Source organism: Pseudophryne corroboree, chromosome 9 (assembly GCF_028390025.1).
Source record: "Pseudophryne corroboree isolate aPseCor3 chromosome 9, aPseCor3.hap2, whole genome shotgun sequence".
NCBI classification, from domain to species: Eukaryota; Metazoa; Chordata; class Amphibia; order Anura; family Myobatrachidae; genus Pseudophryne; species Pseudophryne corroboree.
Window position 1 is genome coordinate 281,912,116 of NC_086452.1, and position 15,312 is coordinate 281,927,427.

The 15,312-nt window shown below is 47.3% G+C and overlaps 1 protein-coding gene across 1 annotated transcript in view; it reads right to left on the reverse strand.

Annotated features, from left to right (window-relative positions):
* The window catches only part of MYH9 (myosin heavy chain 9), an 889,869-nt gene that overhangs the window by 455,963 nt on the left and 418,594 nt on the right, over positions 1–15,312 (reverse strand). Inside the window, 1 exon segment of the mRNA XM_063940322.1 lies at positions 2,911–3,019. Within this exon segment, the coding sequence (XP_063796392.1) occupies positions 2,911–3,019 (109 nt within the window).

Here is a 15,312-nt window from a genome sequence, read left to right on the forward strand (position 1 = left end):
ATTAAATTGTTACTGTTTTTAATTAGTATGGTCTTCTTACCAAAAATTGGAACCAGCACAGTTCCTAAAAAAAAACATTGATTTTTAAACATCTGTGATAATTTAAAAACAGTACACACTATGTCGGATTTATCTCTCTTTTACATGTCCGGCGTCTAAGAGTCATCTACATGAAATTGTCAGCAGCTAAGTTGTCATATTTGTCTTTTTTTAACACCATACCAATATTCACGAAGAGTGATTCACTGACACTATTAGGCGCTTTTTCCACTTCATTTTTATATATATATATATATATATATATATATATATATATATATATATATATATATATATATATATATATATATATATATACATATACATACATATATATATACAAACATATATACATATATATAATACATGCGGCGGCACTCCAATAAATCACGCTGACACCGGCAAGTGCTTCAACGTTTCGAGGGTTTATTCCCTCGTCATCAGGATAAAATACAGTGTACAAACTTTCTTAAATCCCCTCACCACACCGCGTGCAAGGCGCCCGGATCCGGAAGCTGGTAGGCGTCGCCCTCATGTGACGTCATCCTCCACTTCCCGTCTCCATGGCAACCACAATACAATAACAAACATGCTGTGAAAATAAAGAGCATCATAAGGTCACAGAATAGATGACTACTTACATCATATATATACATAATGGTCATGTAGGATTTAGAGGAGCATTCAATCCACATTTTCTACAGGTATTAAACTGTTTACAGGCCCAATGGAAGACATCGTAATAATCCTGTATATATCACAAAAAACAATGTAGGCCCAAATTTTCATTAAGGCCTCTTGGTGATAAAGTGCCCAACCTGTGGATCCACCTTGATTCACAGCGTAAGAGGGCCAGAGATCTATCTCCTCCCCTAAGCCTAGGGGGAATATGATCTATAATCCTGTATCTAAGGGCAGATAAATTATGACCAGCACTCATAAATGCCTAGAGACTGGCTGATCGCTATAGCCCTTTTCGATGGCATTTCTAATTGACAAACAGGATTATAGATCATATTCCACCTAGGCTTAGGGGAGGAGATAGATCTCTGGCCCTCTTACGCTGTGAATCAAGGTGGATCCACAGGTTGGGCACTTTATCACCAAGAGGCCTTAATGAAAATTTGGGCCTACATTGTTTTTTGTGATATATACAGGATTATTACGATGTCTTCCATTGGGCCTGTAAACAGTTTAATACCTGTAGAAAATGTGGATTGAATGCTCCTCTAAATCCTACATGACCATTATGTATATATATGATGTAAGTAGTCATCTATTCTGTGACCTTATGACGCTCTTTTATTTTCACAGCATGTTTGTTATTGTATTGTGGTTGCCATGGAGACGGGAAGTGGAGGATGACGTCACATGAGGGCGACGCCTACCAGCTTCCAGATCCGGGCGCCTTGCACGCGGTGTGGTGAGGGGATTTAAGAAGTAAGTTTGTACACTGTATTTTATCCCGATGACGAGGGAATAAACCCTCGAAACGTGTGGAGTGCCGCCGTATGTATGCTATTGTTGGAGTTCCCTGCACAGGACCCTAACGGAAGGCACCATTTGTATGTACTTGCTGGGAGTGCTGTCTATTTGGAGATTTTATATATATATATATATATATATATATATATATATATATATATATATATATATATATATATATATATATTTATTTATTTACTTTCTATCCCATACCATGATGAGGTTCTGTGGCTGAGTAGTAGGTGAAATGCAGCCTTGAATTTAGCCAGTCACAGAACCTGTGCATATCATAGGTCTCCCAGTTTAAAAGTGATAATATGGCAAGTATTACCAATTAATCCTTTTCTCTGCTGTAGGACACATCTAGAAATCCTACAAATAAACTCTTCCACAAAACCAAAGATTGACATTACAGATATCGCCAGTTTTACCTAAATATTATAAAGTCAGTCTGCATAAATAATCAATATTCAGCACTGCAGGGTGCAATGTAATTATCCAAATATTAGGAGTTCAGTCCTCCTGTTTGGTCAAAAATGTCTGTTCTAACAGACTGATCACCTGTCAAATGTAGCTACTAAATACAGCAAAAATGTAGTCTTCAAGAACACATTGGTTGCTTCTCAAACTGATGTGTTGTCTGGTCACATAATGGTCAACTTAACATTATAGAAGAGGTTTTCCTAATGTTCCCCAGGGCTTTCATAAAAATGTACAAAATGCCTGAGTGCCAACAGCCATTTTACTAGTGATGAACTACCAAGTCCCCTTGAAGAAAGACACTGCTGTCAAGTTAACAGAGCCAGACCCTCTGGGTTGGAACCAAAATGAGTCGGTTCAGGTAACTGATAAATCAACTGTGGGATTCCATGATCGACGCAATTCATCAGTAATGTGCCTGAAACAGAATGGAAGCCCATGAAACTGGGAATTTTTGGATGCAATCACAAACCTTAGAAGACAGTGACTTTCAGAGTGAAATATACAAGAAAGCATTTTGATGTACATGAACACCTCTCTTTCAATAATTTTCGAAAATGGATTAACTGTTCAATCTTGAACCAGTCTGCAAGGACACAAAATTTTAAGCAGCTCTAGGTTCAAGTTGTGCTGAAAAGATTAGTTTGGCTTTTGAAATAGACCAGGTTTGTATAGAATACCAGTACTCTTTCTACAGGCATTCTGTAACATGTGAATGGCTTCTCACAAGGCCTGACATGTTACAGGCATTCTTGCATATCAGGTAGTGTGTAAACAGTCACTTGCTTTTCCAGGAAGATCAATTGTACATTCCCAATCCGTGACAGGCATCAGTTAAGAAAGTAAGCCAGAGCCACTGACAATTTACTAAAAAGACCTAAAAAAAAATTTGAAATGTTAACGCACCTTTGTAAAAAGTCTCCACCACTGCCAGTTTCGGAGCTTCAGGTACGCTGCACAATTTCTTTGTATCACTTTCATTGCAGTAAGTTGTTGCTGTCGTTTGCCAAAGGCCCTAAAAACATTGTACCATCACAGAACGTTATAGAGCATCGGGAACCTTGTCATTTTATCTTGATAAAGACAAGTATATTTAAGATAAAAGAATGTAATCCTGTAATATTTATCAACACAAAAGCCCACTATCCTTTTGCAGAATTGAATCTACATAATGTACTTACAGCAAAGACCATATCTCATTCCTCAAGACCATGCAATTTGAAATATGTCTAAAGACAATGGCATAATATTGTTTTATACTTCCAACTGTAATAATCTCCAATTCACTACTACACTGGCTGGAATGTAAATTGCTGTTTTCTCTCAGAACACTTGGCAGCTGAGGCAGACTGGATCATTATGAAATACCTACAATCAAAATACCGACAACAATTGACCAACAGTCAATACCTCGACAAGGTCAAAATACTGAAAACGTCAAAATACAGACATTTAAAATACCCGCAAAGTCAAAATACCGACATTTAAAATACCCATAAGGTCAAAAAGTTGGCACAAGTTTTTAATTGTTTTTTGGTGTGTATGTCGACATAGGTAGACATGGACACCATATAAGTGTACCGCGTACCCTCAATGCGCTCGCCATGCTTTGGACACGGTGCCTCCATGTCCACTGGGATGGTAAAGTATGAACAAGACATAAAAAAAAAAACAAAAAAAACAAAAACAAAAAAAAACACATGAAAAACGCATGTCGACTGACATTTCAAATGTTGGTATTTTGATCTTGTCGGTATTGGTCGGTATTTTGACCATGTTGGGATTTTGACAGTGTCAGTGGTTGTCAGGATTTTGATTCACCGCATCCCGAGGGAGACTACAGCAAGCAGTCTCAGCCAAATCCTAGAGGACACTAAGAACTGCAGCAGCACCCACAGTGGTCTGGTGACAGGACCAGAGTACCCATCTAGCACTTCCAGCAAATGCCATAAGGGCCGGTCCGGAACACATAGCCGGAAGGCTGCGCTCAGCGCAGCTCCAGACTCTGGTTTGACGACCCTCCCCCCGCTGCCGCAAGATGTGCCCCGTTGCCAAGCAATATGGGGGTGTGCCGCAAGTCCACGCGCCGTGTATATGCCAGGGCCCAGTACGTCCCTGTCTGGTGTTGGGATGTTACGGCTAAATTATCTTGCCCTGGTTCCAGAATTTGTGACCAGGCAAAACTCAAGGAGTGTTACTAGAGGATGCCTATTGACCAACGAAAAAATTAGATTTATGGTAAGAACTTACATTTGTTAAATCTTTCTGCGAGGTACACTGGGCTCCACAAGGATTCACATCGGGATGTAGAGTAGGATCTTGATCCGAGGCACCAACAGGCTCAAAGCTTTTGACTGTTCCCAAGATGCACAGCGCCGCCTCCTCTATAACCCCGCCTCCATGCCAGTGAGCTCAGTTTTGTTAACCAGCCCAATGCAGTAGCAGGCACCAGAGACTACAACCGCTCTTAGCCAATTACACCTCACACGCACCGCAGGAGAGGATGTCAGCGGCTATGCCAATACCAACCCAAAGAAGCAAAGTGCTTCAGGGTGGGCGCCTTGTGGAGCCCAGTGTACCTCGCAGAAAGATTTAAAAACGGTAAGTTCTTACCATAAATCTCGTTTTCTGCTGCGGGGTACACTGGGCTCCACAAGGATTCACATCGGGAATGTCCTAAAGAAGTTCCTTATGGAAGGTGACGCACTGTAGCAGGCACAAGAATCCGGCGTCCAAAGGAAGCATACTGAGAAGCGGCGGTATCAAAGGCATAGAACCTGATGAATGTGTTCCCAGAGGACCACATAGCCGCCTTGCACAATTGTTCAAGGGTCGCACCACGGTGGCCCGAACAAGAAGGTCCGACCGAGTAGAATGGGCTTGATGGCAGCAGGAACCGGACGACCAGCCTGTAAATAAGCATGCGCAATCACCATTCTAATCCAACTGGCCAGTGTCTGCTTGGAAGCAGGCCAGCCACGTTTGTGGAAACCAAACACCACAAAGAGAATCAGATTTCCTAATGGAGGAAGTTCTCTTCACATAGACACGGAGAGTCCGTACTACATCCAAAGACCACTCTTTGGAAGATAACTCAGGAGAATTAAAGGCCGGAACCACAATCTCCTAGTTAAGGTGGAATGAAGACACCACCTTGGGTAAATAACCTGGGCATGTTCGAAGCACCGCCCGGTCACGGTGAAAAGTCAAAAAGGGAGACTTATAGGATAAGGTACCCAAGTCAGAGACCCTTCTAGCTGTAGCAATAAGCCAGCAGAAACAAACACCTTAAGAGAAAGCCACTTAAGGTCAGCAGGGGCAAGAGGCTTAAATGGAGACTCTTGTAAGGCCTCCAAGACCACCGACATTTCCCAAGGAACCATAGGTGGCACATAAGGAGGCTGAATCCTCAACACACCCTGTGAATGTATGGACATAAGGTAGGGTAGCAATTTTTCTCTGAAACCAAACCGACAAGGCAGAGATGTGAACCTTGAGGGAGGCCAGACGCAGGCCTAAGTCCAGGCCCTGTTGTAGAAAAGCAAACAGTTTGACTGTAGTAAACTTGAAAACGTCATGATTGTGAGACGCACACCAAGTAAAGTAAGCATTCCAGACCCTATGGTAGATCCGAGCGGAAGCCGGCTTACGGGCTTTCAACATAGTCTGAACAACCGCCTCAGAAAAACCCTTGGCCCTCAGGATGGAAACATCAAGGGCCATGCCGTCAAAGCCAGACAGGTTAAATCCTGGTAAACACAAGAGCCCTGAACGAGGATGTCTGGTCGTTGTGGAAGTAGAAAGGGACAATCCCAGGAGAGACCCTGTAGATCGGAGAACCAGTGCCATCTGGGCCACGCTGGAGAGAACCAGAAGCCGGTTTCCTCCTTCTTGCTTGAACTTCCATATTACTCTGGGCAGGAGTGACACTGGAGGGAACACATACGGTAGCTGAAAGTTCCATGGAATTGCCAGAGCGTCCACGAACGCAGCTTGAGGATCCCTTGTCCTTGCTCTGAAGACCGGAACCTTGTGATTGTGTCGAGACGCCATCAGATCCACATCTGGAAGGCCCCACTTGTCCACGAGAAGTTGATACACCTCCGGATGGAGGCTCCACTCTCCTGCATGTACAGCCTGAAAAATGAGATAGTCCGCTTCCCAATACAGGACACCCGGAATGAACACTGTGGATATGGACGGCAGATGGCGCTCTGCCCACTGAAGAATCCTTGATACTTCCGTTCAATGCCATGCGGCTTCAAGTTCCGCCTTGATGATTGATGTACGCCACCGTGGTGGCGTTGTCAGATTGTATTTGAACAGGTCTGTTCTGTATGAGATGCTGGGCCATTGTCAACGCATTTTACACTGCCTGCAGTTCCAGAATATTTATTGGGAGTAGAGACTCCTTGGTCCACCGACCCTGAAGAGAGTGTTGTTCCAACACCGCGCCCCAACCTCTCAGACTGGCATCCGTTATCAGGAGGACCCAGTCAGATATCCAGAATGGACAGCCCCTGCTCAATTGATGGTCCTGCAGCCACGAGCTCAGTGACAGATGGACCTCCGGAGGCAATGAGATCATGTGAGATCTTATCCGGTGAGGCAGGCCGTCCCACTTGGTCAGAATTAACTTCTGCAGAGGGCGAGAGTACCACCATGTCGAAAGCAGACATCATGAGACCTAACACTTGCATTGCCGAATGTATCGACACTTGCGGACGAGATAGGAAGAAACGAATACTGTCCTGAAGCTTCAGGACTTTCTCCTGCGACAGAGACAACCGTTGGTTGTGAGTGTCCAATAACGCACCCAGGTGTAACATGCTCAGCGCAAGAACCAAGGAGGATTTCTTCCAGTTGATCAGCCACCCGTGGGCGGTCATGCACTGGACCGTCAGATCGAGATGACACAGGAGAAGTTCTGGGTAATTTCCCTGGATCAACAAATTGTCCAAATACGGTTGGATCCTGACCCCTTGACGGTGGAGCGCAGCAGTCATGACTGCCATTACTTTGGTGAAAACTCGGGGAGCCGTTGTCAAACCAAAGGGTAACGCCCGAAATTGGTAATGAAGGTTGTCCCCCGCAGGTACGGTTGATGAGATACCGCAATAGGGATATGCAGGTAGGCATCCTGTATGTCCAGGGAGACCATATAGTCCCCAGCCTTCATGGCCAGAACAATAGAACGCAGAGTTTCCATACAAAACTTGGAGACCCGCACATGCTTGTTCAAGGACTTAATATTGAGAATGGGCCGCGAGGACCCGTTTGGATTCGGGACTAGAAACAGCGGTGAATAGTAACCCTTGCCTCTGAGCCAGAGGTACCTGTACCACCACACCTGTAATCAGGAGGGAATGTACCACTGAGTGCAACGTGTTTGCTTTTGCCGGATCCAGAGGCATATCTGTCAGGCAAAAACGATGAGGGGGGCGATTCTTCAAGGGTATGGCGTAACCTCAAGCAACGACTTCCCTCACCCAGGTATCTGAAGTGGTCTTCAACCATTCCTGGGCAAAACCTAGAAGTCGGCCCCCCACCCTGGGATCCCCAAGAGGGAGGCCTGCACCGTCATGCGGCCGGCTGGTCAATTTTGGAAGCTGGCTGACGGGCAGCCCAGGCACGCTTCGGTCTGGGCTTGGAAGGTCTAGAATCACAAGCTTGCTTTGGAAACGCCTGACCTTTTGATTTACCTGGAGGACGAAAGGGCCGAGGGAAAAGTACTTTTAGCCTTATGCGTGGAAGGAGCCGTACTAGGTAGGCAAGCTGTTATAGCAGTAGCCAGATCAGCCACAATCTTGAGGTCTTCTCCAAAGAGAATGACTCCTTTGAAAGGAAGCACCTCCAGGGTTTTCCTGGAATCCAAATCCACGACCAGGATCTCAACCAAAGGATACGTCTGGCCAAGACGGACGCAGTAGAAGCCGTGGCAATATACGAGAGACATTGTCGAGCATGCTCAGATGCGTCGGAAGGCAGTCCCTCCTCGAGTTCCTGAGCCCACGCCTCAACAGCTTCAGTCGCTGCAACAGTTGGCCTTTGTACAACCCCCGTAAGGGTATCAATAAACAGCCCTCCACACGATGATCCGTCGGTTCCTTTAGAGAGGTGACGGTAGTTACTGGCAGGGCAGAGGAAACATCCACACGCCCCCACATGAGAATCTACAGGCGGAGGAGTTTCCCAATTTTTACACACCTCCGCAGAGAGGGGATAGCGAGCCAACAGTCTTATTCGGTATAAATTTTGTCCCCGGATTTTCCCAGTATTCCTGACGTATGTCAACCAGGTGTTGAGTAGGGTAAAACTTGTTTAAACCACCTTCCTACGCTTAAATCTATCCGGTTTCTTGGAGACAGTTTCAGGCTCAGAATCAGACACTTGAAGAATCACCTCAATCAAATCCGAGACATCCACAGATGACTTCCCTTCCACATCTGAAACATCAGCGTCAGTGGGGTCAGTATATGCACAGTCCTCCACAGAGAACATGTCGGTTAAAGCCGTGGATTGGGAGGAGGTAATGGCCAGTTTTGAAGACGTCTTAGGCGGGCTAGAGTGACACTTAGATTTAGTCAGTGACTGGTTCAAACGTTGTAACTGAGTGGAAAGCTAATCCGCCCATGGTGGGTTCACAGCAGGGCCCATAAGCTGTTGCAGTGGCACAGGTGGTCCCACAGGGGGCGTCAATTTAGTCACAAGCGTGTTTAACAATGTGGAGAATGTAGCCCAAGGTGGGTCCTGTGATGCCCCAGGCGCTACCGACCCACTGGGGGGAGTAAGGAACCCCCTGAACCTGAACTCTGAGCTGCTAAATTATCCTCCATTACGTCTGCGGCCTCACTACCATGTGTAGCAGACATAACTATGTGCACAATAATGGGCAACCAGGTACAAGGTGTAGCAGCACTATACCCAGCAAGAACTCACAGAACAGAAGACTAAGATGGCACAGACCTGGAGTTCAATAGATATAGAATATATGGTGACTATAAATCACAAGTAAAAATACCCTGTCAGTATATCTTGTGATACAATCTTTTATTAAGCATAAACAAACCTGAAACACTTAGCCCCCTCAGGTATAGCAATATAGGAATACCACGATGAGTGAATTACCCTGCAATAAGGCAACCATGCAGCAGCTACATGCACACACACTTATATAGTCACAAGCGTACCATGCAGAAATTATGAACCATAAACTGCACTGGACTAGCAATACAAAGTAATACTCAGTATGGCTATATGTGATAACTATAGATATAACAAACACAGTAAGCACTGGATGTATATCACAGGGTGTTTGTACCACACAACCTTGAATGCATGCACTCTTAACTAACACAGTCCCAGTGACAGGTAGAATACTCAAGTGTCCTGTAGGAAGCACAGCACTGGCAGTCAGGCAGTTCCACAGAGGAGGATTTGCCCCAGCAATCCCAGGAACAGCAAGGCTCTATCTGTAATGGCTGCTGACCGGGAGTGAGGGAGATCGAAGCAGCTCCAGGGTGGGAACATTGTATAAATGGTGAACTGGGGCTTGGGGGAGGGGCCTCAGGTCCGGCCTGCTCCCCCTGCTGGCATCCCCACCGGGTGTGCGGGCAGAAAACAAAACGGGGGAACTTAGTACAAAATCCCCCTGACCCGTGCCCAAAATATGACCCTGGTGGCTAGTGGAGCAGCTGCCCAGTACTCAGTGTCCACGCCAGGGTGCGCGGTCAGCCTCCTAGGGCCGCGCTGGATCGCGGTAAAGTGCGGCACAGGAGCCCCTTATCTCTCCATTAACTGCGGCCCAGCGATGCGGGAGACGGCGGCATGTGTGACTCACTTTAGGAAGAAGCCGGCGCCTCCGCTGCAGTAACCCAGCAACCCCGGCGCGAGAGTATACAGGGCCGCTGGGGGTGATGGAGCTGTACGCAGGAAAGTCTCTGAGACTGCCTGCAGCAGCCCTGTAGTCTTCTTACAGATTCTTCTGTCAGTCTTTGTAAAATGAAGCTCTAAAAAGGCTGCTTAAGGCAGCCTCCTGTAAAGTGCCTGCGTACTGCAAGGCACCAACTTACAAACGGAGCTCAATGGCATGGAGGCGGGTTTATAGAGGAGGCGGCGCTGTGCATCTTCGGAACAGTCAAAAGCTTTGAGCCTGTTGGTGCCTCGGATCGAGATCCTACTCTACACCCCGATGTGAATCCTTGTGGAGCCCAATGTACCCCGCAGCAGAAAATAGGATTTTAATTACCAACCGGTAAAACCTTTTCTCGTAGTCCGTAGAGGATGCTGGTGTCCATTTAGTACAGTGATGGCTAACCTTGACACTCCAGCTGTTAAACTACATATCCCTGCATGCCCCGCTACAGTTTTGTTATTTGGCCATGCTAAAGATGATGCAGGGCATGCTGGGATGTGTAGTTCAACAGCTGGAGTGTCAAGGTTAGCCATCACTGATTTAGTACCATGGGGTGTAGACTGGTCCTTTGGGAGCCACTGGCACTTTAAGAGTTTAATAGTGTGGGCTGCCACCTCCGTCTGTGCGCCTCCTACCAGACTCAGTCTAGAAACTGTGCCCAAGGAGACGGACATACTTCGAGAGAAGGAAATACTCCACATTGTAGCCAATGGTGGGAACTTTGCGGTCAGCGGTTGACCGAAAGTAACCTCACCGCTGACCGCAAAGTTCCCACCATTGGCTACAATGGAGCGCATAGGCGCTACATTGTATCTGTGCCGTGTGCAGCCTGACAGACACTACAGGAGCACACAGCCAATCAGGAGAGTGCCACGACGTGGCGCTCCCTGATTGGCTGAAGGGACCCTCTTTGACAGGAGTCGGGGGGGTCCTGGCAGTCGGAGAAAGGGGTCCCATGTGTAAACATGGGACCCCTTTCAGTGCATGGTCGGGTTTCAGTTTTATTTTTTTACCAAGTACGTGGATTATACAAAGGAAAGAAGATACCCTGGATTATGTGAGTATAATTTTTTTCACAGGTACCCCGAGGATTCTACATGGAGAAGAGGACCGAGCCACGTGTGGACATAGGTATGTATGTATGTATGTATGTATGTATGTATGTATGTATGTATGTATGTATGTATGTATGGTGGTGTGCATGTATGTAATAACATTTTACTTTCACAGTGATTTTGTCCTGGGTTTTTTTGGGTATTTTTTTAGTAGTAGTACTACAGGTAACAGCGGGCCCAGTTTTCCACCGCATGCTGGTACTTGTGGTTCTCCAAGTACCAGCTTGCGGGGGAGGCTTGCTGGGACTTGTAGTACTGCTACTAAAAAAATTTTTTTCTAATTTTCACAAAAGGCTATCAGCCCCCCATCCGCCGCCCTTGGATTGGGGGGGGAGGAAAAGACAGCCTCGGGCTCCACCCCTGGCCCTTGGGTGGCTGGAGGGGGGGGGGGACCCCTTGATTTAAGGGGTTCCCACTCCTCCAGGGTACCCCGGCCAGGGGTGACTAGTTGGGTATGTAATGCCAGGGCCGCAGGGACCAATATAAAAGTGTCCCCCGGCTGTGGCATTATGTACCTGACTAGTGGAGCCCGGTGCTGGTTTAAAAAATATGGGGGACCCCTACGCTTTGTCCCCCGTATATTTGGAACCAGGACCAGGCGCAGAGCCCGGTGCTGGTTTATGAAATATGGGGGAGCCCCGGTCATTTTTTTCCCCATATTTTGTGAACCAGGACCGGCTCAAAGAGCCCGAGGCTGGTCTTGTTTAGTGGGGGGACCCCAAGCATTTTTTTCCTGCAAATTTAACACAATCCAACCCATTCCCACTGATAAACATGCACGGATCTCATGGATCCGTGCATGCCTATCAGAACACGGTAAAAAAAAGCAGGTCTGTTTTATTTTAGCTTTTTTTACGAATTGTATTTTTTCACGGCAGTGTTTGTGAATTACACTTTTTAGTAAATTACCGAGTTCTACCAAATAACAGGCGTATTTGACCGATGGTGTATTCATTCGTATTTTTATTCTTTGACTTCCAAAAAAATACGAATGCCCTCATCACTGCCGAGATTTGAGTTTAGTAAATTCCTGAGATGACACTTTGAAGGAAAAAAACCATCTCGGTCAAAATCGGGAGCTTAGTAAATATACCCCCTTGAGTGACTGCTCACCAGCCCCGAAAGCTCGCATCCGTGGTTAGAAGGACCCATTCCTGAACCTGCGGCCCCCCAGAAGGGGAGGTAATTGTAACCACCAGAGAAGTGAAATCCTGGCCTTCGGCGACAGACGAATTCTCTGGTGCATGTGGAGAGGAGATCCTGACCACATGTCAAGAAGATACAGTTGGAACCTCACGTACTGGAAAGCCTCATAAGCACCTTCTGCACTTCTGTGTCCAGGATCATTCCCAGAAAGGACAACCTCTGGGTTGGTTCCAAATGTGACTTTGGAGCCAACCATGACTCCTGAGGGGGCGTGTTGTGAGAACAATGGACTGCAGCAGCTTCTCCTTGGACGATACCTTTATCAGCAGATTATCCAGATATGGAATGATGTTCACCCCTCGTTTGCGGAGGAGAACCATTATCTCTGCCATCACCTTGGTAAACTCCCTTGGTGCTGTGGAGAGGACGAATGGCAAGGCCTGGAACTGCGAAACGGAGATAAGCCTGATTTAGCACCCATATCGGAATGTGGAGGTACGCGTCCCTGATATCCAGGGATACAAAGAATTCCCCCTCTTCCAGACCTGATATCACCGCCCTGAGAGACTCCATATTGAACTCCTTTAGAAAGGGGTTCAATGATTTTAGGTTCATAATGGGCCTGACCGAACCATCCGCTTTCGGTACCACGAAAAGGTTCGAATAGTAACCTGTGGCCTGCGCAGGAGGAGGAACTGGCACAATGACCTGTGCCTCCACCAGCTTCTTGTAGTACAGTGCTGTCTGCCAACAGAGCTGGTAAGCCTGATTTGAAAAAACTATGACGGAGACTTTGAACTTCCAGCCTGTATCCCTGGGATACAATATCTATCACTCAGGGATCCAGGCTGGACGATACCCAGACGTGACTGAAGTGTCCGAGTCTCGCTCCCACCGGCCCCACATCCAGGCCGCGCGGTCGACAGTCGTGTGGAGGACTTTGGCGTTGTTCCTGGGAACCTGTAGCGGCAGGTTTCTTGGATTTAACTCGACCTCTCCTAAAAAAGGTATAGGACGGTCTGGTCTTTCTAGGCTTGTTAGGCCGAAAGGACTGTTGCAGATGAAGGGAAGGATTTCTTTGGAGCAGGTGCTGCTGAGGGAAGAAACAGACTTACCCGCTGTAGCCGTGGATATCCACCCATCTAGAGCTTCCCCAAAGAGAATCTGACCTGTATAGGGTAGGGACTCCACGTCGGACTACCACTGGCATAGTCCCAGACGAGCTGAAACAGACATGGAAGATATTCCCGCAGCCATGGAACCCAGGTCTTTCATGGATTCTACCATAAACCCTGCTGAATCATGTTTGTTGCATAAAAATAATGCAACATCATCCCTATCCATCGTATCCAAATACTCAAGTAAGGTATCCGACCACTTTACTATAGCCTTTGCAATCCATGCACTAGCTATTGCGGAATCCAGAGAGTGTGGAGTCCCTACCCTATACAGGTCAGATTCTCTTTGGGGAAGCTCTAGATGGGTGGATATCCACGGCTACAGCGGGTAAGTCTGTTTCTTCCCTCAGCAGCACCTGCTCCAAAGAAATCCTTCCCTTCATCTGCAACAGTCCTTTCGGCCTAACAAGCCTAGAAAGACCAGACGTAATATGGCCCCTGAAGCAGTGTACATTGATTTAAGTGTGTTAACAATTTTTCGACCAGCCGGCTACTTTAAGGCGGTAGATCCCGGAACAGGCAAAACCACCTTCTTTGAGAGTCTGGACACAGAGGTGTCAACAATAGTCGGGTTTTCCCATTTTTTTCTATCCTCCTCAGTGAAAGGAAACACCACCTGTACTCTTTTAGGGACCTGGAATTTTTTCTCGGGGTTTTCCCATACTTTCTCAAATATAGCATTTAATTCCTTTGACGCAGGGAAGGTCAGCGAGGCTTTTTTATTTTCAGTGAAAAAGGCCTCCTCAACCTGCTCAGGTGTGGTATCATTCACATTAAACACATCCCCAATAGCCTCTATCAACAATTGCACCCCGTTTGCAAGAGATACGGACCCCCACAACACATCCCCATCACCGTCTGTGGTATCAGAATCGGTATCCAAGTCGTCTTGTGTGACATGCAGAAGCACACGCTTACGGGGGTGTATAGCGGAGCTTCCTGAGGTACCAGAAACCGGCCATACTGCCATAGAGCTCTGTAATACCTGGGTTGCAGATTCATTACTTGCAACCCTGTCAGAAATCTGAGAAATCCAAGATTTGATAGAGGAAAACCACTCGGGCTCCCTTGCTGGTATCTGTGCTAAACCAGTGCTATCCTGATTACATGGAATGGGATCATCCTGGGAGGACAAATCCTCTGCAGCATATGACAGTGTCCCTGGACATAGCTAAAGGAGACCACCAAACACTCTACACACACACACAGGTGAGGGAAGACAGTTTCCCCCTCAAGTATGGCAAGAGAGACACAGATTGGAGCCAACCCACACACAGCGCTTTTACCAAAGGGAGACCCCTTGTCAGTGCCGACTGTGCACCTTAATAGGACACAGTCGTATTACAGCTGCCCCCCCCTCCCCTTCTACAACCCCCTGGAACCGTTTACGGATAGCTGGAGTTGCTGTGGAAGGACCCGATTCTCCTTCTCAGCGCTGTGCAGGCAGGAAAATGGCGCAGAAGCGCTGCTGGGTCCGCTCCGAGGAGAAGCTCCGCCCCCTTAATGGTGCGGTCTTCCCGCTCTTCATGGATTATACTGGCCTGAGGAATTAGTGCTGGCTGAGATCCGGGGACTCAGACAGGCTTCTGGACCAGTATAGGGTGTCGCACTGGCTCAGGGCGCCCCTCACAGCGCCGTACCATGTACCACTGAGCCATCCCTAGAGTGCGGTTAATAATGCACTCCTACCCTGTGCTACCATCTTCACACCGACCCTCCGCTTCCTAGGGGGGGGGGGGGGTCGGTGTCTCACGCCACCGATTCTTCAGCTATTCCAGGGGGTGGCGGAATGCTGCTGGGACGAGCAGTCCCCTGTGGCGGAGCACGAACAGTCCCCTCTGGAGCTCAGTGTCCAATCAGCGGAGACACTGGCTCAGACCCCCGCAGGGAGGGCACTGCTCCCCCCTCAGTCCCTTGCTGCAGGGAGGCTGTTGCCAGCAGCCTCCCTGTAAAA